Here is a 25,666-nt window from a genome sequence, read left to right as displayed (position 1 = left end):
AAACACTAGTAAAACTAAATGCATGCTCTTCAATCGAACGCTGCTGGCACCCGCCCACCCGACTAGAATCACTACTCTCGGGGGTCTGACCTAGAGTATGTGGACAACTACAAATACCTAGGTGTCTTGTTAGACTGTAAACTCTCCTTCCAGACTCACATTAAGAATCTCCAATCCAAAGTTAAATCTAGAATCGGCTTCCTATTTCGCAACAAAGCCTCCTTCACTCATGCTGCCAAACATGCCCTCGTAAAACTGACTATCCTACCGATCCTTGACTTCAGCGATGTCATTTACAAAAATAGCCTCCAACACTCTACTCAGCAAATTGGATGTAGTCTATCCCAGTGCCATCCGTTTTGTCACCAAAGCCCCATATACTACCCACCACTGTGACCTGTACGCTCTTGTTGGCTGGTCCTCACTACATATTAGTCGCCAAACCCACTGGCTCCAGGCCATCTATAAATCACTGCTAGGCAAATCCCTGCCTTATCTTAGCTCATTGGTCACCATAGCAACACCCACCCGTAGTATGTGCTCCAGCAGGTATATCTCACTGGTCATCCCCAAAGCCAACACCTCCTTTGGCCGCCATTCCTTCCAGTTCTCTGCTGCCAATGACTGGAACGTTGCAAAAATCTCTGAAGCTGGAGACTCTTATCTCCCTCACTAACTTTAAGCATCAGTTGTCAGAGCACCTTACCGATCACTGCACCTGTACACAGCCCATCTGAAATTAGCCCACCCAACTACCTCATCCCCATATTGTTATTTATTTTGCTCATTTGCACCCCAGTATCTTTATTTGCACATCATCTCTTGCACATCTATCATTCCAGTGTTAATACTAATTGTAATTATTTTGCACTATAGCCTATTTATTGCCTTACCTCCATAACTTGCTACATTTGCACACACTGTATATATATTTTCTGTTGTATTTTTGACTTTATGTTTTGTTTTACCCCATATGTAACTCGGTGTTGTTGTTTTTATCGCACTGCTTTCCTTTATCTTGGCCAGGTCGCAGTTGTAAATGAGAACTTGTTCTCAACTGGCTTACCTGGTTAAATAAAGGTGAAATCAAAAAATAATTTAAAAAAGATAAAAACATCTCAATATTATTTTCCTCAGATAATGATGGCACATCTAAATAATCTGATAGTACATAAATAGACGGGGAGAAGCATTTCTTCCCCACTGAATTAAGCCAGTAATTTTCCCATATATACTGAACAAAAATATAAACACAACATGTAAAGTGTTCATATTTCATGAGCTGAAATAAAAGATCAACTGAAAATGTCCATATGCACAAAAAGCTTATTTCTCTCAAATCTGTGCTCAAATTTGATTACATATTAGTAAGCTGATTAAACAGTACGATTATTACACAGGTGCAACCTGTCCTGGGAACAATAAAAGGCCACTCTAAAATGTGCAGTTTTGTCACACAACACAATACCACAGATGTCTAAATTTTGAGGGCGAACACAATTGGCATGCTGACTGCGAAATGTCCACCAGAGCTGTTGCCAGAGAATTTAATGTTAATTTCTCTACCATACACTGCCTCCAACATCGTTTTAGAGAATTTGACAGTATGTCCAACCGGCCTCACAACCGCTGACCATGTGTAACCATGCCAGCCCAGGACCTCCACATCCGGCTTCTTCACCTGTTGGATCATCTGAGACCAGCCACCCGGACAGCTGATGATACTGAGGAGTATTTATGTCTGTAATAACGCCCTTTTGTAGGGAAAATCTCATTCAGATTGGCCGGGCCTGGCTCCCCAGTAGAATGTGCCTGGCTCCCAAGGGGGTGGCCCATAGATTAGGGCCTAATTTATTTATTTCAATTGACTGATTTCCTTATATGAACTGTAACTCAGTAAAATCATTGAAATTGTTGCATGTTGCGTTTATATTTTTGTTCAGTATAAGTATGTTTCCTTTGTTCATATTGTACAAACAGCACAGCGTGCATATGACCAATGTTTTAGAGATGCTAATTTATGCTAAACGGGTCTATGCCTAATCACAGCCTGCACTGAGTAAGGCATTATGCATGATGTTATAATAATACGTCTAGAAAGGTATTTGCCAACATTACATTCTCAGATCACAATTATAACGTTTAAAATTACTAATAAAAGATTGGGATAATTAGGGTCACTTTGCAAACACAAGCAATCTATCTGGTCCCAGTGAGCTGAATAATTCAATGGGCAGATTAGTTATTGTAATGAGACCTAGTGAATGTGTGATGCCTAGTTGTCATATCTCTCATTCTGATGTGCTGCGGCCTCCTTCATTTGCATTGATTTGCTGTCCGGTTCATTGCTCTCTCGAGTGATGATGAGGAAATGCCACTGTACGTTTTCTGTTGGCCTAATTGATTGTGGGCTGCATGGAGCCAGACACGGTCAGACTGTGAATGCCAGAGCAGGTGTTGATTTGCTGGGCAGGCAGGAAGTATGTCTTTTGGGCTGATCAGGGGCGATGCTGTCTTGGCGTTGTATGAGAATTAACTAGTGAAATGATTACAAGCTTCTTATCTATCGTTAACTGGCTGGTTTGAAATTAATCATCATCATGGAGGTCTTGTTAACACTGTAGTAGTCTAGTTATACACTGTAGCATCCTCTATTTCCCTCGCCATCCACTCATCTGGATGCCATTCATGGCTTTATGCAGTATATACTCGTGGATGACCAAAGCACTTATGGGTTGAATATGAATGGCCCTGACTCAGTGAATGATGTGCATACTCTATGATTTCGAAGCCCATCTCATTGCACCATGACTAATTTGCTCTATATCATTTCCATGTAAAAGAACCCATGAGCACCAACGTGAAGTTAATAGGAGAATGTCAAATTGGGTCTCAAATGAAAGCTAAGTCTATTTTTTTGTGTGGAAATTAAGGCATGGAAAAGGGGTTTTAGAAAACGTCTACCAGAAAAAGTCTTAGAAGGTATTAGAAATACATCAAAACACAATATTGTTGAAGTAAAGACCCCTGCCAACAATTGTTTTTGTATGATTTTATTTTATATTTTATAAACAATACAAACATACACATACAAACGAGAACATCATACCTACCCAGACCCACTAACACACACCCCCATCTCCAGCACCTGCATCACTTTCCTCCACATGGCCTGAAACTCAATTTTGCTTCTCTCTGTAGCCCACGCACTTTCAATATTTAAATAATAAATCATTCAATTTTTCCATTGTGTTAATGATGGTGGATTGATTGATTTCCATGTTTTTAGTATACATTTTTTGAAGATGAGTGATGAGAAGTGAATTGTGCAACCCATCGGGTATCTCACTACACCCCCATATGCCATGTCTTGAAATATGCAGACAGATGGATTAAAAGTCAATTTACATTGTAGTACTTCTGACAGTCAACTTTCTAGCTCTGCCCACAACATCCAGACTTTATAGCATTCCCAGAAAGCATGGATTATTGAGTCATTATTAGTTTTACACTTAAGACATGACTCTGCAGTTGTGCTGTAGAATTTGAATAACTTTTGTATAATTAATTATATGCATTAGTTTATACTGGATTAAGCATACATTTTCGTTAACTGTAATTTTGTTAGTTATGTTCCAACATTCCCTCCATCTTGTGCCACATCAGTTCTTTTTAAGTCTTGGTTCCAGTAGTTTATATTTTTTTCTAAGAGATTGTCAGTTGGATATGCTCTCCTCAAGGTTTTATATATCTTTCTTATCATTTGAATATCCTTTTATGACTCCAATTAGATTCCCTTAAGATTGCTCTGATGTCAAAAAGAATAGACATTTCGTGACATGTAACTTTTAAGTTGCATGTTGTTGAAACTATCCACATTGGTCAGTCCAAAATTACTTTTTAATAAATGCCTTGCAAAAGTTAGATCTCCCTTGGCGTTTTTCCTATTTTGTTGCATTACAACCTGTAATTTAAATGGATTTTTATTTGGATTTCATGTAATGGACATACACAAAATTGTCCAAATTGAAGTGAAATTAAATAAATAACTTGTTTCAAAGAATTCTAAAAAATAAATAACGTAAAAGCGCTGTGTGCATATGATTTCGCCCTCTTCGCTATGAAGCCCCTAAATAAGATCTGGTGCAACCAATTACCTTCAGAAGTCAGATAATTAGTTAAATAAAGTCCACCTGTGTGCAATCTAAGTGTCACATGATCTGTCACATGATCTCAGTATATATACACACCTGTTCTGAAAGGCCCCAGAGTCTGCAACACCATTAAGCAAGGGGCACCACCAAGCAAGCGGCACCATGAAGACCAAGGAGCTCTCCAAACAGGTCAGGGACAAAGTTGTGGAGAAGTACAGATCAGGGTTGGGTTATAAAATAATATATGAAACTTTGAACATCCCACCATTATTTCCATTATCAAAAAATGGAAAGAATATGGCACCACAACAAACCTGCCTAGAGAGGGCCGCCCACCAAAACTCACGGACCAGGCAAGGAGGGCATTAATCAGAGAGGCAACAAAGAGACCAACGATAACCCTGAAGGAGCTGCAAAGCTCCACAGCGGAGATTGGAGTATCTGTCCATAGGTTCACTTTAAGCCGTACACTCCACAGAGCTGGGCTTTACGGAAGAGTGGCCAGATTTTGTATCTCCAGTGCGCATTCACAGCCCGATGCACTTGGTGCCCGCGCCCTGCTCTTGCCAGGCTAAAATGAGCGTTCAGCCAGGACGGGTTGTGCCTGCTCCTCGCACCAAACCAGTGGTGCGTGTCCCCAGCCCGGTATGGCCCGTGCCTGCTCCTCGCACCAAACCAGTGGTGCGTGTCGCCAGCCCGGTGCAACCCGTACCTGCTCCTCGCACCAAACCAGTGGTACTGTCACGCTCTGACATAGAGATCTCTAGTTGGTTTGGTCAGGGTGTGAATATCTGTGTAGATCTAGAATGTGTATATCTATGTTGGCCGGGTTTGGTTCCCAATCAGAGGCAGCTGTCGATCGTTGTCTCTGATTGGGGATCATACTTAGGCAGCCATGTTGCCTACCTTAGTGGTGGGATCTTGTTTCTGTTTCTGGTTCGGCTTGTGTATGTAGCCATTAGAACTTCACGTTACGTTGCTTTTGTTGTTTTTGTCAAGTGTTTACTTCTTTATTAAACTTGTACGCATACCACGCTGCACCTTGGTCTGATCCTTTACACAACGAACGTGGCAGCGGGTGCAGACATCTACTCTAGGGGAAACATTGCTTTGTGCCTTGAAATTCCGTTACCAAAACCCCACATACAGTGGGGAAAAAAAGTATTTAGTCAGCCACCAATTGTGCAAGTTCTCCCACTTAAAAAGATGAGAGAGGCCTGTAATTTTCATCATAGGTACACGTCAACTATGACAGACAAATTGAGAAAACAAATTCCAGAAAATCACATTGTAGGATTTTTAATTAATTTATTTGCAAATTATGGTGGAAAATAAGTATTTGGTCACCTACAAACAAGCAAGATTTCTGGCTCTCACAGACCTGTAACTTCTTCTTTAAGAGGCTCTTCTGTCCTCCACTTGTTACCTGTATTAATGGCACCTGTTCGAACTTGTTATCAGTATAAAAGACACCTGTCCACAACCTCAAACAGTCACACTCCAAACTCCACTATGGCCAAGACCAAAGAGCTGTCAAAGGACACCAGAAACAAAATTGTAGACCTGCACCAGGCTGGGAATACTGCATCTGCAATAGGTAAGCAGCTTGGTTTGAAGAAATCAACTGTGGGAGCAAATATTAGGAAATGGAAGACATACAAGACCACTGATAATCTCCCTCGATCTGGGGCTCCGCGCAAGATCTCACCCCGTGGGGTCAAAATGATCACAAGAGCGGTGAGCAAAAATCCCAGAACCACCGGGGGGGACCTAGTGAATGACCTGCAGAGAGCTGGGACCAAAGTAACAAAGCCTACCATCAGTAACACACTACGCCGCCAGGGACTCAAATCATGCAGTGCCAGACGTGTCCCCCTGCTTAAGCCAGTACATGTCCAGGCCCGTCTGAAGTTTGCTAGAGTGTATTTGGATGATCCAGAAGAGGATTGGGAGAATGTCATATGAAACCAAAATAGAACTTTTTGGTAAAAACTAAACTCGTCGTGTTTGGAGGACAAAGAATGCTGAGTTGCATCCAAAGAACACCATACCTACTGTGAAGCATGGGGGTGGAAACATCATGCTTTGGGGCTGTTTTTCTGCAAAGGGACCAGGACGACTGATTCGTGTAAAGGAAAGAATGAATGGGGCCATGTATCGTGAGATTTTGAGTGAAAACCTCCTTCCATCAGCAAGGGCATTGAAGATGAAACGTGGCTGGGTCTTTCAGCATGACAATGATCCCAAACACACCGCCCGGGCAACGAAGGAGTGGCTTCGTAAGATGCATTTCAAGGTCCTGGAGTGGCCTAGCCAGTCTCCAGATCTCAACCCCATAGAAAATCTTTGGAGGGAGTTGAAAGTCCGTGTTGCCCAGCGACAGCCCCCAAAACATCACTGCTCTAGAGGAGATCTGCATGGAGGAATGGGCCAAAATACCAGCAACAGTGTATGAAAACCTTGTGAAGACATACAGAAAACATTTGACCTGTGTCATTGCCAACAAAGGGTATATAACAAAGTATTGAGAAACTTTTGTTATTGACCAAATACTTATTTTCCACCATAATTTGCAAATAAATTCATAAAAAATCCTACAATGTGATTTTCTGGATTTTTTTTACTCATTTTGTCTGTCATAGCTGACGTGTATCTATGATGAAATTTACAGGCCTCTCTCATCTTTTTAAGTGGGAGAACTTGCACAATTGGTGGCTGACTAAATACTTTTTTGCCCCACTGTATCTTTAAGATATTTTCTCATTTCTCTCCCTCATGTGGAGGGAGGATTATGAAAGTAAACAGAAGTAACAAGTAAAGGTAGACCTATCAATTAGTTATAGTGTTTTTACTGATATCAATTTTGTTTATGAATTATTGAGTGATTAAAACTCTAAATTCTGTTACCAATCCATAACAGAATTTCAGAAAAATCTGTAACGTAATTTCTGCAACTGGTCATAAAACCAGACCATGGGAAAGTCTTAAGTGATTTCCTTTCCTATCTTAACTTTATAGAATGATTTAATGAATTAGTATGTGCAAATGTGGCAGTGAATATGACAGAACACTAAAGTATAGTTTATGATACTTCATTATACATAGAGCTAATGTTCTTATGCAAGTTAAACCAATTAATAAATGCCCAGGAGTTTTTTGACCTTTCTATCAATCATACTTTTATATTCAAAAATGTATGCAGAGTTTTCAGGAATATTCAGCTACTTTTGGGGGGAAAAGTAGTGGGAAATGAGGGAGATTATTTATATCTGTTCAGGCTCTGAGCTAATCTAACATGATTGACAACTGTCAAGTAGAAGGGTAACCTATGGTTGGTAATTAAATCCAGCTGAATGTTGTACTGCTGTTGGTCAACTACAATTTATTTAATTATTTAATTATTTATTAAATTATATTTAATGAATGTATTAGGTCAGAGATAGGATGCTACAGGTCTCTCTCTCTCTTTAACTCTCTCTCTCTCACACACACACACACACACATCATCCTTTTTCGTTCTCACAAGACAAACTCAATATGTCGCTCACAACAAAGGGAACTAACAAAGAAAATCACGTTGACAACCAAAACAAAACAGAAAGGGGTTCAAAAGGGGTTCTGAAAGGCACCCATGTGCGTGTCCACTGAAAGTTGTCAAAGCCACTAGCAAGGGGTTCTAAAAGACACCCACCCTGGATACCCACTAGGTTTGCCTCCGAAAAGACAAACTAAAAGAAAAACCCACAACAACTTAGGATAGGGAGTAAAAAGAATATAGAGCAAAACAAACAAGGGAAACACCAAAAATCAGGCTTCTTTCAAGCTTACATAGGTTGAGCTCGAAATCGCACCTCAGCTGACGTGAAGTGTAGCTCTCCCAACATTTCTCAAGGACTGGGCCAGTCACTCTTAAATATCACCTGGGCTAGCACATTTACATTTACATTTTTTTTTTTTACATTTTAGTCATTTAGCAGACGCTCTTATCCAGAGCGACTTACAGTTAGTGAATACATATTTATTTTTTTATACTGGCCCCCCATGGGAATCGAACCCACAACCCTGGCGTTGCAAACGCCATGCTCTATCAAATGAGCTACATCCCTGCCGGCCATTCCCTCCCCTACCCTGGACGACGCTGGGCCAATTGTGCGCCGCCCATGAGTCTCCCGGTCGCGGCCGGCTGCGACAGTGCCTGGATTCGAACCAGGATCTCTAGCACAGGTGAAACACCTTCCGACTAACGAGATGGACAAGTCACCACAGGTGTAACACATACTTACTAACGAGGTGACATCAATCGGTGCACCCTACGTGCTAACGTGCTAACTTGCTATCTCAAAATACTAATGGAAAAACCAAAACCTGTAACACAATGTACAGATAATGTAAGGCAAATTGAATTTATCATATGCACCTCCAACCTACTTACATGGTTTAAGCATGAGAAAATGTGCATTTCATTTCTATAAGCCCTGTTCTCTCTCATGCTATTGGGGTTCTCTTGAAGGTCTGATTCAATTATTTTTTCTTTCACAGCAGAAGTAACTTGTTTTCATGGTAAAACTGTTTGCCTAGCTAAAAAGATTACCACCTCAAATAATTCAATTTCTGTTAACTGATTGATTTCGACAAAAACTTTAAAATGCATTGCATTTATAATCAAAAGTTAATTGGAGGGGTGTGTCAGATTCATTTTTAACTAGAATGTTTTCAACCAATTATTTTTGCTCCTATCCAAATGAACATGGCACTTACTGCACTGCAAAGATAACATTGATAGAGATTATCTGATAAATACAAAATGTACAATAATGTCTAGCCATAGACACAAGGTATTTGTGAATCAATGAACTAAATCTGAACCAATTCTGTTTGTCTGCATTGCAGGTCCTTATCTCTCCAGAGAACCCAATGACACCATGGTCACCTTCTACCACACACACACACACACACACACACACACACACACACACACACACACACACACACACACACACACACACACACACACACACACACACACACACACACACACACACACACACACACACACACACACACACACACACAGTGGACTGAGGCTGGTCATTACTACAGAGGACCCACATGAAGAGAGCCAGTCATCTGATCCAGTCCCATCCATTATTCATCTTGCTGGGGGAAAGACGGTCGGTCGGCACCTCAGAGAGACCCAGGAACCCCATCTATCCTCATGAGCGCAGGAAAGACACACACGAGTGGCGGGAGCCTGCAAAACTGCAAAAGAGAGAAGCAGGTACAACAGAAGTTTGGAAGTGTGTGTGAGTTTTGGGAGTGCAATAACAAAGTTCTGTCCAAAACGTTCCTTTTGTTGTCAAATATTTTCTCTAGGACTCTGCAATGTTATATATGAAAGACCATTTAAAATCATTTTGGATTCTCATCAGAAGTAGGCAACACACTCTGCCATACATTAAACCCTATGGTTTGTTCTAAGGCATATAACAAAGCGCCTTGTTTATGTCCAAAGACACCAAGCTCACAAAACTGTCTCAGAATAGCTCTACCGGAAATATTCTAATAAATCCAATAAAGTAAATGCAGGGTTATTACAGAATAATGTGTGTATACAATCCCTGACAGCTGCCTATCATCTAATTTCCTAGTAAAGAAAGTAGCAGCAGGGAAATACCTTGTGTATATATCTGAGTGACAGGCAGGGCTGGCAAACTGCCAGGGATAATGACATCAGAAATGAATTTTATGGGAGGGAATTCAATCTGTAGCGATAGAAACGTCTCAGACATTAGAGTGAAGTTCTAAAATGCTATCTGCTCATCCCCTGAAATGAGGATTGACACAAACTCTCAGAGAATAGATTAGCTGTCCTGGCTTCTTTTTGACACAATAAAAAGAAAAATGAGATTCAACATTATCATGCAGACTCCTTCATGCACACTTCCTTGTGACACTATTTCACCCAGGTCTATTTGTTGAAGATAAGACTGATAGGTGTAGTTATTGAACAGAGAGAAGAGAGAGAGAGAGAGCGAGAGAAAGAGAGAGCGAGAGAGAGAGAGAGAGAGAGAGAGAGAGAGAGAGAGAGAGAGAGAGAGAGAGAGAGAGAGAGAGAGAGATGGAAAGAGGGAGAGAGAGATGCAAAGGCACTGTGTGTAGAATATTCTGTCAGCTATTTTTAGAGAGCAAATTGGTGAACTGTACTGTTTCTTGCTTAGCTATAAGTAAAACCATTGTTTGAGATTAACCCTCTAGATACACATGTGCTTGAAACACATGAATGACCTGTTTTGTACTGAACAAGGTTTCCTGGTGATGCTATTAGTCCCTGAGACTGTGGACCCGGTCAGACCACTGGGCTGTGTGGGGTGGAATGACTGATGCACACACACACACACACACACACACACACACACACACACACACACACACACACACACACACACACACACACACACACACACACACACACACACACACACACACATTCATTGACAAAGTTTAACACTGAATCCCATATAATGTAGCCTATAGGGATACTGCCTACTACATCATAATTCGTGACAAACTGCTCCGCTCAGGGAATAACGTAGGGGGCGCTCTTTGAGTGACAATGGTTAATGTCAAACTGTGTAGGTAGCCTACTACTTGATAAAACAAACTATAACTGCACGATGTTTTCTGAATCGTGATCTATGATTGTGATAGACATTCTGACAACTAACGAAAAAGTTCCATTAAACGCTGTTATTGACACATTATTGCTCGTATTATAGGGACACTAGTAATAAACTAATTTGAAAAGGGGTTTAGCATAGAAAGCAACTTCATACAGTATTAGGCCTAAAGACAAAACAGAAAATAACATCGTACTATATACTTATTTTTGATAGCCGATTAAGTGTTAATTGGACTGGGAATAATTAACAACATTGATAATTACTGCACATAGCCTATCCAGTTTATAAACATGTTATAATATTTATTTTAGCCTAAACTTGACATTTGTCACAAATCACACATCACAAATACTGAACTATGGGTGGAATTATGTAAAACATAATGTAAGTAACTCTAAAAAGCACGCAGTGTTATTTGACAGAAGATTCCCTATTTGCGCCCTCCCTCCGCTCGCATCCCATGGCGGTCTCTAGGTGATTTAGCGCCGCCAGTCTCGAGCAGGTGTCCAACATGGCGAACACGGGAAACGGATCTCTCACTATTTCTCTCTCTCTTTTCGTGATATCAGCGGCGTTTCTTCTAAAAGGTAGGACTACTTACTCGAATTGTTTGAGCTCATGGAGTGAAAGAACATACCTAAAACGTGAGATGGTTGGTGCGGTATGCGCGTGAGCTTCTCCTAAATCTCAGCATCGTCACTTGGCTTCTTTTGATCTTACTTCAACTTGCAACGTTTTCTATGGAGTCATTGCTGTAACCCTATATACAAAACAGTATGCCATTGGGTTTGGGGGACCTTTGGATAGCACGTCCGTCCTTTTTATAATCGGAAAGTAGCCTGTTATGTAGGCTATGTTGCACATCAAAAGTGGTGAAAATGAGTAAATGAGATAATCTACAAATAGCTTACTATTTTCATTCATAAAAAATAACATAGGCTACAGTGTAACGTCAAGCTACCACTGTAACTTAAATGTGCCACATAATTGCCAGTGGAAGAGTTTCCTCGGTGTAACATGAATAGAGTGGTCAGGGTAAATGTATTGCAAATGCTCACAGTTGCTAATATTTATGTTCAGTAACGCGAATGCCTATTCTACTCTACTCTAAACGGAGGTCTGCGCTTTAGTGCGCTGAAAAACACGCAATGCAGCTACATACAGTAAACTGCACTCACGTCAGTGTCCCCTTCACTGCTGCGGTGAATAGGTTTCGGCGCATAGGCTCCTACCCACAACATACCTCCTTACTATTATCGTATTATACAGGTTGACAGTCAGAGCTTGTCTACGTATTATTTCCCGCGAATAGTTGCTGGATTGCAAAGAATTTATGACCTGCCTGACTGTTCCCGTTAGTTGTAGGCTACATAGACTGAGGTGCGCTGATACGGTGCACGCACTAGCCTACAAGGTAAATTATGTCCAGAACCACGCCAGTATAATTTCAAATAGTTAGCTTCAGACACTGTAGCCAAAGATCTTTTCATAATCTTTTCATTTACCCTACTGTTGTAGTGTGGACAGTAGCCAAAAAGGTAGTTTTTTTGCCTCATGGTTTGTCGCTAATATGCAGTCAATTGATAAGATCCATTATTTTAAATGATGAGCATAACATTCTTTACAGGTGTCTTATGTTGCTCAGATGTAGCCTTTAATTTTCGCAACTCAAAATCAACAGGTCTCTCTCTCTCTCTGTGTGTGTGTGTGTGTGTGTGTGTGTGTGTGTGTGTGTGTGTGTGTGTGTGTTGGATGGATGTTTGGGGGTGGTCTATACAGGATTACACCTTTTGTTGCGCTCAGAAGCCTATCCAAACTAAAGCGACATGGCTAAAGAAATACAGTGCCTACAGAAAGTATTCATACTTATTCCACATGTTGTTGTGTTACAGCCTGTGTTCTCACCCATCTACACACAATATCCCGTAATGACAAAGCGAAAACAGGTTTTTAGACATCTTTGCCAAATGTATTGAAAATGAAATACAGAAATATCTAATTTACATACAGTGAGGGAAAAAGTATTTGATCCCCTGCTGATTTTGTACGTTTGCCCACTGACAAAGACATGATCAGTCTATAATTTTAATGGTAGGTTTATTTGAACAGTGAGAGACAATTGATTTGCATTTTAATGAGGGAAATAAGTATTTGACCCCTCTGCAAAACATGATTTAGTACTTGGTGGCAAAACCCTTGTTGGCAATCACAGAGGTCAGATGTTTCTTGTAGTTGGCCAGCAGGTTTGCACACATCTCAGGAGGGATTTTGTCCCACTCCTTTTTGCAGATCTTCTCCAAGTCATTAAGGTTTTGAGCCTGATGTTTGGCAACTCGAACCTTCAGCTCCCTCCACAGATTTTCTATGGGATTAAGGTCTGGAGACTGGCTAGGCCACTCCAGGACCTTAATGTGCTTCTTCTTGAGCCACTCCTTTGTTGCCTTGGCCGTGTGTTTTGGGTCATTGTCATGCCCATCCACGACCCATTTTCAATGCCCTGGCTGAGGGAAGGAGGTTCTCACCCAAGATTTGACGGTCCATCGTCCCTTTGATGCGGTGAAGTTGTCCTGGCCCCTTAGCAGAAAAACACCCCCAAAGCATAATGTTTCCACCTCCATGTTTGACGGCGGGGATGGTGTTCTTGGGGTCATAGGCAGCATTCCTCCTCCTCCAAACACGGCGAGTTGAGTTGATGCCAAAGAGCTTGATTTTGGCAAACTTCAGACTGGCCTGTATATGTGCTTTCTTGAGCAGGGGGACCTTGCGGGTGCTGCAGGATTTCAGTCCTTCATGACGTAGTGTGTTACCAATTTGGTGACTGTGGTCCCAGCTGCCTTGAGATCATTGACAAGATCCTCCTGTGTAGTTCTGGGCTGATTCCTCACCATTCTCATGATCATTGCAACTCCACAAGGTGAGATCTTGCATGGAGCCCCAGGCCGAGGGAGATTGACAGTTCTTTTGTGTTTCTTCCATTTGCGAATAATCGCACCAACTGTTGTCACCTTCTAACCAAGCTGCTTGGCGATGGTCTTGTAGCCCATTCCAGCCTTGTGTAGGTCTACAATCTTGTCCCTGACATCCTTGGAGAGCTCTTTGGTCTTGGCCATGGTGGAGAGTTTGGAATCTGATTGATTGATTGCTTCTGTGGACAGGTGTCTTTTATACAGGTAACAAACTGAGATTTAAGAGTGTGCTCCTAATCTCAGCTCGTTACCTGTATAAAAGACACCTGGGAGCCAGAAATCTTTCTGATTGAGAGGGGGTCAAATACTTATTTCCCTCATTAAAATGCGAATCAATTTATAACATTTTTGACATGCGTTTTTCTGGATTTTTTTGTTGTTATTCTGTCTCTCACTGTTCAAATAAACCTACCATTAAAATTATAGACTGATAATTTCTTTGTCAGTGGGCAAACGTACAAAATCAGCAGGGTATCAAATACTTTTTTCCCTCACTGTAAGTATTCACACCCCTGAGTCAATACTTTGTGGAAGCACCTTTAGCAGCGATTACAGCTGTGAGTCTTTCTGGGTAAGTCTCTAAGAGCTTTCCACACCTGGATTGTGCAACATTTGCCCATGATTATTTTCAAAATCCTTCAAGCAATGTCAAATTGGTTGATGATCATTGCTAGAGAACCATTTTCAGGTCTTGCCATAGATTTTTAAGTAGATTTAAGTCAAAACTGTAACTCGGCCACTCAGGAACATACACTGTCTTCTTGGTAAGCAACTCCAGTGTAGATTTGGCCTTGTGTTTTAGGTTATTGTCCTGCTGAAAGGTGAATTAATCTCCCAGTGTCTTGTGGAAAGCAGACTGAACCAGGTTTTCCTCTAGGATTTTGCCTGTGCTTAGCTCCATTCCATTTCTTTTTTATCCTTAACGATTACAAGCATGGATTTGCCCCAAACATAACACTTTGTATTCAGGAAAAATTATGAATTGCTTTGCCATATTTGTTTTTCAGTATTACTTTAGTGGCTTGCTGCAAACAGGATGCATGTTTTTGAAAATGTGTATTCTGTACAAGCTTCCTTTTTTCACTCTGTCATTTGGGTTAGTATTGTGGAGTAACTACAATGTTGTTGATCTATCCTCAGTTTTCTCCTGTCACAGCCATTAAACTCTGTATCTGTTTTAAAGTCACCATTGGCCTCGTGGTGAAATCCCTGAGCGGTTTCCTTCCTCTCCGGCAACTAACTTAGGAAGGACGCCTGTATCTTTCCATGGGAGTCCATGGAACTTATTATGTGACTTGTTAAGCACATTTTCACTCCGGAACTTACAATGCCTTGCAAAAGTATTCATCCCCCTTGGCGTTTTTCCTATTTTGTTGCATTACAACCTGTAATTTAAATTGATTTTTATTTGGATTTCATGTAATGTATATACACAAAATAGTCCAAATTGGTAAAGTGAAATGAAAAAAATAACTTGTTAAAAAAAATTCTAAAACATAAATAATGGAAATGTGGTGCATGCATATGTATTCACACCCTTTGCTATGAAGCCCCTAAATAAGATCTGGTGCAACCAATAACCTTCAGAAGTCACATAATTAGTTAGATAAAGTCCACCTGTGTGCAATCTAAGTGTCACATGATCTCAGTATATATACACACCTGTTCTGAAAGGCCCCAGAGTCTGCAACACCACTAAGCAAGGGGCACCACGAAGCAAGCGGCACCATGAAGACCAAGGAGCTCTCCAAACAGGTCAGGGACAAAGTTGTGGAGAAGTACAGACCAGGGTTGGGTTCTAAAAAAATATCTGAAACTTTGAACATCCCACGGAGCACCATTAAATCCATTATGAATAAATGGAAAGAATATGGCACCACAACAAACCTGCCAAGAGAGGGCCGCCCACCAAAACTCACGGACCAGGCAAGGAGGGCATTAATCAGAGAGGCAACAAAGAGACCAACGATAACCCTGAAGGAGCTGCAAAGCTCCACAGCAGAGATTGGAGTATCTGTCCATAGGACCACTTTAAGCCGTACACTCCACAGAGCTGGGCTTTACAGAAGAGTGGCCAGAAAAAAAACATTGCTTAAAGAAAAAAATAAGCAAACACGTTTGGTGTTCGCCAAAAGGCATGTGGGAGACTCCCCAAACATATTTTTTTGGAAGAAGGTACTCTGGTCAGATGAGACTAAAATTGAGAAAAACACTATGTCTGGCGCAAACCCAACACCTCTCATCACCCCGAGAACACCATCCCCACAATGAAGCATGGTGGTGGCAGCATCATGCTGTGGGGATGTTTTTCATTGGCAGGGACTGGGAAACTGGTCAGAATTAAAGGAATGATGGATGGCGTTAAATACAGGGAAATTCTTGAGGGAAACCTGTTTCAGTCTTCCAGAGATTTGAGACTGGGACGGAGGTTCACCTTCCAGCAGGACAATGACCATAAGCATACTGCTAAAGCAACACTCGAGTGGTTTAAGGGGAAACATAAAAATATCTTGGAATGGCCTAGTCAAAGCCCAGACCTCAATCCAATTGAGAATCTGTGGTATGACTTAAAGATTGCTGTACACCAGCGGAACCCATCCAACTTGAAGAAGCTGGAGCAGTTTTGCCTTGAAGAATGGGCAAAAATCCCAGTGGCTAGATGTGCCAAGCTTTTAGAGACATACCCCAAGAGTCTTGCAGCTGTAATTGCTGCAAAAGGTGGATCGACAAAGTATTGACTTTGGCGGGGTGAATAGTTATGCACGCTCAAGTTTTCAGTTTTTTTGTCTTATTTCTTGTTTGTTTCACAAAAAAAAATATTTTGCATCTTCAAAGTGGTAGGCATGTTGTGTAAATCAAATTATACAAACCCCCCAAAAATCAATTTTAATTCCAGGTTGTAAGGCAACAAAATAGGAAAAATGCCAAGGGGGGTGAATACTTTCCCAAGCCACTGTATTTAGGCTTGCCATAACAAAGGGGTTGAATATTTATAAAACGTGTAAAATTAAAACGAAAACATAATTCCACTTTGATATTATGGGGTATTGTATATAGGCCAGTGAAAAAAATCTAAATGTAATCCATTTTAAATTAAGGCTATAACAGAACAAAATGTGGAAAAAGTAAAGGAGTGTGAATTCTTTCTGAAGGCACTCTACATGTGTACTGTAGGTAACATGGTAAACTACAGGCTTTCACTTGAGGACTGTTGAATGGAGTGTAGTCTGCATTGAGTAGTGGTTGAATACCATTCACTGTATTTTAGAGCTTCACTCTCTGTCGCCATTCATTTAATTAACATCTCTCTCTGTGTTAATAGCCAGAATGCATCCAGAATACACATTAGCTTCCAATACAATATGGTGCAATATTAGAAGATTCATGCATTTTCTGTGGGGAAGTAAAATTCCAAGCCATTTATTAGATTTTCGTTGCATAAATAAATGCAAGGAGAGGAGAAGCTGTAGTCCCATGTAGCTAAGTTGGTAGAGCATGGCACTTGCAAAGCCAAGCTTGTGGGTTCATTTCCCACGGGGGGCCAGTATGAAAATGTATGCACTCACTAACTGTAAGTCGCTCTGGATAAAAGCGTCTGCTAAATGAGAACAAGAGGTTTGATTTTGCATGCTGGCCTAGAAAATTGTTAGGAACACAGTTGACCAGGCTTGGTAGGATACCATTTAGATACAGTGCCTTCAGAAAGTATTCAGACCCCTTGCCTTTTTCCACATTTTGTTACGTTACAGCCTTATTCTAAAATTGATTAAATATTTTTTCCCCCTCATCAATCTACACACAATACCCCATAATGACAAATCAAAAACAGGTTTTTAGAAATGGTTGCTAATTTATTAAAAAACGGAAACATCACATTTACATAAGTATTCAGACCCTTTACTCAGTACTTTGTTGAAGCACCTTCGGCAGCGATTACAGCATTTAGTCTTCTTGAGTATTACGCTACAAGCTTGGCACACCTTATTTTTGGGAGGTTCTCCCATTTTTCTCTGCAGATCCTCTCAAGCTCTGTCAGGTTGGATGGGGAGCGTTGCTGCACAGCTATTTTTAGGTCTCTCCAGAGATGTTCGATCGGGTTCAAGTCCGGGTTCTGGCTGGGCCACTCAAGGACATTCAGAGACTTGTCCCGAAGCCACTCCTGCGTTGTCTTGACTGTGTGCTTAGTGTCGTTGTCCTGTTGGAAGGTGAACCTTGGCACCAGGTCCTGAGCAGTCTGGAGCAGGTTTTCATCAAGGATCTCTCTGTACTTTGCTCCGTTCATCTTTCCCTCGATCCTGACTAGTCTCCCAGGCCCTGCCGCTGAAAAACATCCCCACAGCATGACGCTGCTACCACCATGCTTCACCATAGGGATGGTGCCAGGTTTCCTCCAGACATGATGCTTGGCATTCAGGCCAAAGAGTTCAATCTTGATTTCATCAGACCAGAGAATCTTGTTTCTCATGGTCTGAGAGTCTTTAGGTGCCTTTTGGCAAACTCCAAGCGGGCTGTCATATGCCTTTTAGTGAGGAGTGGCTTCCGTCTGGCCACTCTACCATAAAGGCCTGATTGATCGAGTGCTGCAGAGATGGTTGTTCTTCTGGAAGGTTCTCCCATCTCCACAGAGGAACTGTGGTTCCAAACTTCTTCCATTTAAGAATGATGGAGGCCACTGTGTTCTTGGGGACCTTCAATGCAGCAGACATTTTTGGTACCCTTCCTCAGATCTGTGGCTCGACACGATCCTGTCTCGGAGCTCTACGGACAATTCCTGCGACCTCATGGCTTGGTTTTTGCTCTATGATGCACTGTCAACTGTGGGACCTTATAGAGACAGGTGTGTGCCTTTCCAAATCATGTCCAATCAATTTTATTTACCACAGGTGGACTCCAATGAAGTTGTAGAAACATCTCAAGGATGATCAATGGCAACAGGATGCACCAGAGCTCAATTTCGAGTCTCATAGCAAAGGGTCTGAATACTTATGTAAATAAGGTATTTCTGTTTTTAATATTTAATACAGTTGCAAAAATGTCTAAAAATCAGTTTTCGCTTTGTCATTATGGGGTATTGTGTGTAGATTGCTCATTTTAGAATAAGGCTGTAACATACAAAATATGGAAAAAGTCAAGGGGTCTGAATGCTTTCCGAAGGCACTGTATGTCTTTATAGCGAGAGTAGAGCACCAAAGAGAAGGGCAAAGTCTAACTAGATCTTGCTTAGCTGGGCTTGGCTGCCGTTTATTTGACATCAAGCCTGGTTGGTTTATATCTCAAAGGAAAGATATGGAGCGATACAAAGATAAAGCTTTAAAATAACTTTGGAAGGGTCTTGTAAATAATGTTTGGAAAAATCCATCTCTTACAGGAGTATTACTCAGGGTGAGAGATGGATCGGCTCATTTGCCTCTCTGATAAACCACTGAGATAAGATGCTGAATGTAAAAAAGGGTTTGTTTGAACCCTGTAGCATGCTGTATTTCTCCCTGTGTCTCTCCAGGGAGTTGCTCTGTCTCTCCTTGGGGTTGCTCTGTCTCTCCAGGGGGTTCCTGTATCTCTCCAGGATGTTCCTCTATCTCTCCAGGGGTTTCCTATATCTCTCCTTGGGGTTCCTCTGTCTCTCCATTGGGTTCCTATATCTCTCCAGGGGTTTCCTATATCTCTCCAGGGGGTTCCTCTGTCTCTCCATTGGGTTCCTCTATCTCTCCAGGGGGTTCCTTTATCTCTCCAGGGAGTTCCTCTGTCTCTCCAGGGGTTCCTCTATCTCTCCAGTGGGTCCCTCTATCTCTCCAGGGAGTTCCTCTGTCTCTCCAGGGGTTCCTCTATCTCCAGGGGGTTCCTCTATTATAATACATATCAGCTGTGATCTGATCATGGTATTTCAGACGGTTGCGTAATGCTTCTTTATCGTCAGCTCCAGCTCATTCATCAGTGCTGAATGATGGTGAAATGGATCAATAGAAGCTGTCATGGAGCCTTAGGTAGGCCTGTACTGCTTTTGGTGTGTTTCTCTGAGAAACAAAGGAAACGTACGCTTGTTATTGTACTTGTGTTTGCCATACCGTTTGCTATGTGTGACATGGATCGTAATTGAAGATGGCTGTGCGAGTGCTGTTGAAGGGTTTGGCTTTGAAACAGAGTGATGTAGGGCTGCTGTACTGTATTCTGTCTCTGTACTGAGTCATCACCCTCATACTTCACAGGCCTTGGTAACTGAACTGGCATCTACTGGGCCAGTTTAAATAGAATATCTGGTCCTGTATTCTTCACATATCCTGTATACAGCGGTTTAACAGTGTGGTTGACTGTGGGGCCAGGATACTGATCCTGTCCACTTCACTTGTTGTGTATGCTCATAGCAGATTTGAATGATAAGTAGTAAGTACAGGACCATTGATATCATGTGGGCACTGTGGTTGGAAAATTGCACAGCTCTCACAACCTGCAGTGAAATGCACTTATCCTGTTTCAAGTAAAATTTAACACCCAAGCTAATGGTCCATTGATATGTGCCAGCTAGTGAAAAATGTAATTGCCTGTACATTGGGCTCACTACATCATTTGTAACAATAATATACTCTTCTATTTAAAGAAATTGAATTTATAGCTCATTAAATTTACATTAGATTCTGCTTAATAATCCTCCCGCTAATTGCTAGATAATGCAGGACATTACTTTATGAGGTGGCAGCAACCGATGTTACTCTTAGTTAGGGAAGGGAAGGCTGAGACATGGCAGCTCTTCTCAGTACAACTTGAGAAAGAGAGAAGATCCATAAGAAAATCAGCTACTGCAGTTTTGTTAGTCATTAGTGTCTGATGTAAGACAGCACATTTCAAGCTGTGTGGGTAGTTCTGTCTGCTTCAGACTCAAGCTCTTTCTGACTGCTCCTCTGTACAGGGCGGCAGGTAGCCTAGTGGTTAAGAGCCCAAAGCTTTTAACCGAAAGGTTGCTGGTTTGATTTCCCGGGCCATTTAGGTAAAAAATATGTCGATGTGCCCTTGAGCAAGGCACTTAACGTTAGTTGCTCTGGATAAGCCTGTCTGCTGAAATGTGAAGGGAAGCAGAGAATCTAGCTGCAGTGTAATTAGCAGTCTCAGTGAGGTTCCACTGTTGTATTGGTCTTCAAGTCAAACTGGCTGAAGGCATGCAGCTATAGAGGGCTGAGAGATTAGTTGGTCAGAAGGGATGGCCATTGGCTACGTCTGGTGGTGCCTGCAGAATGTCTCTCCATCACTAACCTTGTATAGCTTTTCAACCTTTCAAGACTCATAGGATGCATCCCAAATGGCACCCTATTCCCTTTATATTGCACTACTTTTCAAAAAGTAGTGCACTATATAGAGAATAGGGTGCCACTTGGGATGCATCCTAGGAGTCATTTAGGATGAATACATAGTCCTCCTTTCAAGCCTTCGGCAGGGGAACACAATACAACAATTTTCTGTCTGTGTGAAAGAGCCTTTTGCTAAATAAACGTGTTATGCCAAGGTCAAAGGGCAGGGAGAGGGGAATTGTTGACATCCTATTCACTTTAGAGTTATTTGTGGATGGAATACGAATCAGACCTCCCACCTTTTCGTCAAAGGAATTTTCACTATAAATACAGTGAGTTGTCAGTGAATGAAGAATGCTAGAGATAGTATTGAAAAAGCAACATTGGCTGTTGAACTTAAGTGTAGTAAACAGTCAAATAGCAGTAACAGACTGGTGGCGGGTCCTTTGATGAGTGTGGGGACAGAGTGCTTCATTCATGCCAGTGCTGTGATAGTGAGGAGGAGGGGTGGTGTCTGCTGGTATGAATATGACATTGTTCTCTCTGTGCCCTGGATCTGAGGGTCCTCACTGCATTGTCCACATTGCCTGGCTGTGGCTGTGCAAATCATTTCCACGATGAGAAAATTAAGAAGCAATGTTGTTGTTTTGGAGGGCATAGAGTGCACATTAGTATGCCTCATGGACCAATCACAGCACTCCATTAAGAGAGACTGTGGACCAGTCACCGGCTCACAGCACAGCACCTCGTAAATGGAGACATGGGACAGTTTTACTGCAGAACAGAACAAAGTCTATCAACAGACATGGCACAGACGTACAGTCCCTAGCATGTACAGAACTAGGGCTGACCCCAATTATTCAACTGTTCGATTGTTTGGTCGATAGTCTGTTGGTCGACCAAGATTTTTTTTTGTCAAGCAGTAGCAAATATATATACAGTGGGGAAAAAATGTATTTAGTCAGCCACCAATTGTGCAAGTTCTCCCACTTAAAAAGATGAGAGAGGCCTGTAATTTTCATCATAGGTACACGTCAACTATGACAGACAAAATGAGATTTTTTTTCTCCATAAAATCACATTGTAGGAATTTTTATGAATTTATTTGCAAATTATGGTGGAAAATAAGTATTTGGTCAATAACAAAAGTTTCTCAATACTTTGTTATATACCCTTTGTTGGCAATGACACAGGTCAAACGTTTTCTGTAAGTCTTCACAAGGTTTTCACACACTGTTGCTGGTATTTTGGCCCATTCCTCCATGCAGATCTCCTCTAGAGCAGTGATGTTTTGGGGCTGTCGCTGGGCAAAACGGACTTTCAACTCCCTCCAAAGATTTTCTATGGGGTTGAGATCTGGAGACTGGCTAGGCCACTCCAGGACCCTTGAAATGCTTCTTACGAAGCCACTCCTTCGTTGCCCGGGCGGTGTATTTGGGATCATTGTCATGCTGAAAGACCCAGCCACGTTTCATCTTCAATGCCCTTGCTGATGGAAGGAGGTTTTCACTCAAAATCTCACGATACATGGCCCCATTCATTCTTTCCTTTACACGGATCAGTCGTCCTGGTCCCTTTGCAGAAAAACAGCCCCAAAGCATGATGTTTCTACCCCCATGCTTCACAGTAGGTATGGTGTTCTTTGGATGCAACTCAGCATTCTTTGTCCTCCAAACACGACGAGTTGAGTTTTTACCAAAAAGTTCTATTTTGGTTTCATCTGACCATATGACATTCTCCCAATCCTCTTCTTGATCATCCAAATGCACTCTAGCAAACTTCAGACGGGCCTGGACATGTACTGGCTTAAGCAGGGGGACACATCTGGCACTGCAGGATTTGAGTCCCTGGCGGCGTAGTGTGTTACTGATGGTAGGCTTTGTTACTTTGGTCCCAGCTCTCTGCAGGTCATTCACTAGGTCCCCCCGTGTGGTTCTGGGATTTTTGCTCACCATTCTTGTGATCATTTTGACCCCACGGGGTGAGATCTTGCGTGGAGCCCCAGATCGAGGGAGATTATCAGTGGTCTTGTATGTCTTCCATTTCCTAATAATTGCTCCCACAGTTGATTTCTTCAAACCAAGCTGCTTACCTATTGCAGATTCAGTCTTCCCAGCCTGGTGCAGGTCTACAATTTTGTTTCTGGTGTCCTTTGACAGCTCTTTGGTCTTGGCCATAGTAGAGTTTGGAGTGTGACTGTTTGAGGTTGTGGACAGGTGTCTTTTATACTGATAACAAGTTCAAACAGGTGCCATTAATACAGGTAACGAGTGGAGGACAGAGGAGCCTCTTAAAGAAGAAGTTACAGGTCTGTGAGAGCCAGAAATCTTGCTTGTTTGTAGGTGACCAAATACTTATTTTCCACCAAATTTGCAAATAAATTCATAAAAAATCCTACAATATGATTTTCTGGATTATTTTTTCTCAATTTGTCTGTCATAGTTGACGTGTACCTATGATGAAAATTACAGGCCTCTCTCATCTTTTTAAGTGGGAGAACTTGCACAATTGGTGGCTGACTAAATACTTTTTTCCCCCACTGTATATATATATATTTTATGGCACACTGTCTTATTCGCACCCATCTCAGTGAACTAATCCATTGCGGAGGCCGAGACTAATCCATTGCGGAGGCCGCTGGGATGGCACAGTCCAAGAAGAAGGGGAGTGTGGCTGCACAATGCACTTCTCTCTCCAGAATACGCTCTCTCCCGCCAATTTGTGCACATTCATTGTTTCATAACTTAATTGTGTGAATTGTTTGCATTTGATTGTTAGTGTCTATCAATTCTCCGTTACATACAGTGCCTTTGGAAAGTATTCAGACCCTTGACTTTTTCCACATTTTGTTAGGTTACAGCCTTATTCTAAAATTGATTAAATTGTTTTTTCTCATTAATCTACACACAATACCACATAATAACGAAGCAAAAACAGTTTTTCTTAGACATTTCTGCTAATTTATTAAAATATATAAAACTTGAAATATTACATTTACATAAGTATTCAGACCCTTTACTCAGTACTTTGTTGAAGCACCTTTGGCAGCGATTAACCTCGAGTCTTCTTGGGTATGACGCTACAAGCTTGGCACACCTGTATCTGGGGAGTTTCTCCCATTCTTCTCTGCAGATCCTCTCAAGCTCTGTCAGGTTCGATGGGGAGCGTTGCTACACAGCTATTTTCAGGTCTCTCCAGAGATGTTCGAGCGAGTTCAAGTCCGGGCTCTGGCTGGGCCACTCAAGGACATTCAGAGACTCACGTCGGGATGGTGCCAGGTTTCCTCCAGGTCAGAATACTTTCCAAAGGCACTGTATTTCACCAGTAGTACATTTACCATTAATTCATATATTTTCTAATCTACAATGTTTGTTTGGTTACGGTAATGTCTATTAATGCATTCAATAAATTATTATTCCCATCTTTGTATTTTGTTTGGAGCGCTCTTGTCAATGTTGAGTAAGGAGGCGCACCTGATTACGCATGGAAGTAGGCCTATATGCTACCTGGCCTGCGTGCAAATGTAGGCATATAAATGTGCCCATTTGGGGATCTGATAGTATTTCTGATTGGCTTAATGCACCACCACTAATGAGCTGTGGAGATTCTCAAAGTAATGTTTTCTTCACCTCAAACAGCAAGCAAATAAAGTCTGTTTTTACATCCATTGAGAATGACAATAATTCCTCAATGTATTTGAAAAATCTTTTTAGCTCTCTCCCTTTCAATAACAACTCAGCGTGTAAGGGAAAAATGTCATGCTCTAATCCAGTGGAAACATAATATATAATGAATATGAATTCGGAGGACAGAAATTATTAAATATTAAAGCATTAGACCTATCACTAAAAGCTTCAGTCATACAAAAGTTATACTTAAATCCGAACTGGTTCTCTAGCAAATTAGTAAGATTGTCTCACCCAATGTTCAAGAATGGCCTTTTTGCCTTTATTCAGATTACAACCTCTCACTTTCAGTTATTTGAAAAGGAAATTATCTCCCAAATATCACTATTTCTAAAACAAGCCATAGAAAGTTGGTTGCAATTTCAATTTATTCCTCCTGAAACGACAGAACAAATAATGCAACAAATATTGTGGTTAAACTCAAATATACTAATTGATAAGAAACCTTTTTTTTTTGACAAAATGTTTAAAAAAGGTATAATCTTCGTAAATGATGTCATCGGTAGGACTGGTGGAGTTATGTCGCACATGCAGCTAACAAAAACATATGGAAATGTCTGCTCTACCCAAAATTACAACCAAATAATTGCAGCATTACTGCAAAAATGGAAGAGGAAAGTGGAGGGGGGAAAAAGTAAGGAACGTGTCTGTCGGCCTTGCATTAAAGAACATAAGTGGTTAAAGAAAACTGTGATAAATAAAAAAGTATACCAGTTTAATTTAAGGACCAAAGGATTGACAGCCGTCCCATATAGTTATTGTCACAAGCCGGGCTAGAACTCCGGTCTCAAATGTGTAGAGCTGGGGGTACTACCCCTTAGCCACAGAGGAGATGTTGTAGGACCCAAATGAAACACCCCAGGCAATACTCCAGGTAAGTAGATTTAATGTTCCAAAACAGGA

General features: G+C 41.4%; 1 protein-coding gene across 3 annotated transcripts in view; it reads left to right on the top strand.

Annotated features, from left to right (window-relative positions):
* Positions 1-11,295: 11,295 nt before the first annotated feature.
* Positions 11,296-25,666, top strand: part of LOC121559483 (cell adhesion molecule 1-like) — a 184,300-nt gene continuing 169,929 nt past the window's right edge. For all 3 annotated transcript variants that reach the window (XM_041872737.1, XM_041872731.1, XM_041872724.1), the window contains exon 1: positions 11,296-11,421. In XM_041872737.1, coding sequence (XP_041728671.1) covers positions 11,346-11,421 — 76 coding nt within the window. In that variant the 5' untranslated portion in view covers positions 11,296-11,345. The remainder of the gene's footprint in view (positions 11,422-25,666) is intronic.

This window comes from Coregonus clupeaformis, chromosome 5, assembly GCF_020615455.1.
Source record: "Coregonus clupeaformis isolate EN_2021a chromosome 5, ASM2061545v1, whole genome shotgun sequence".
Classification (NCBI taxonomy): domain Eukaryota; kingdom Metazoa; phylum Chordata; class Actinopteri; order Salmoniformes; family Salmonidae; genus Coregonus; species Coregonus clupeaformis.
This window is presented reverse-complemented; position numbering and strand designations above follow the sequence as displayed.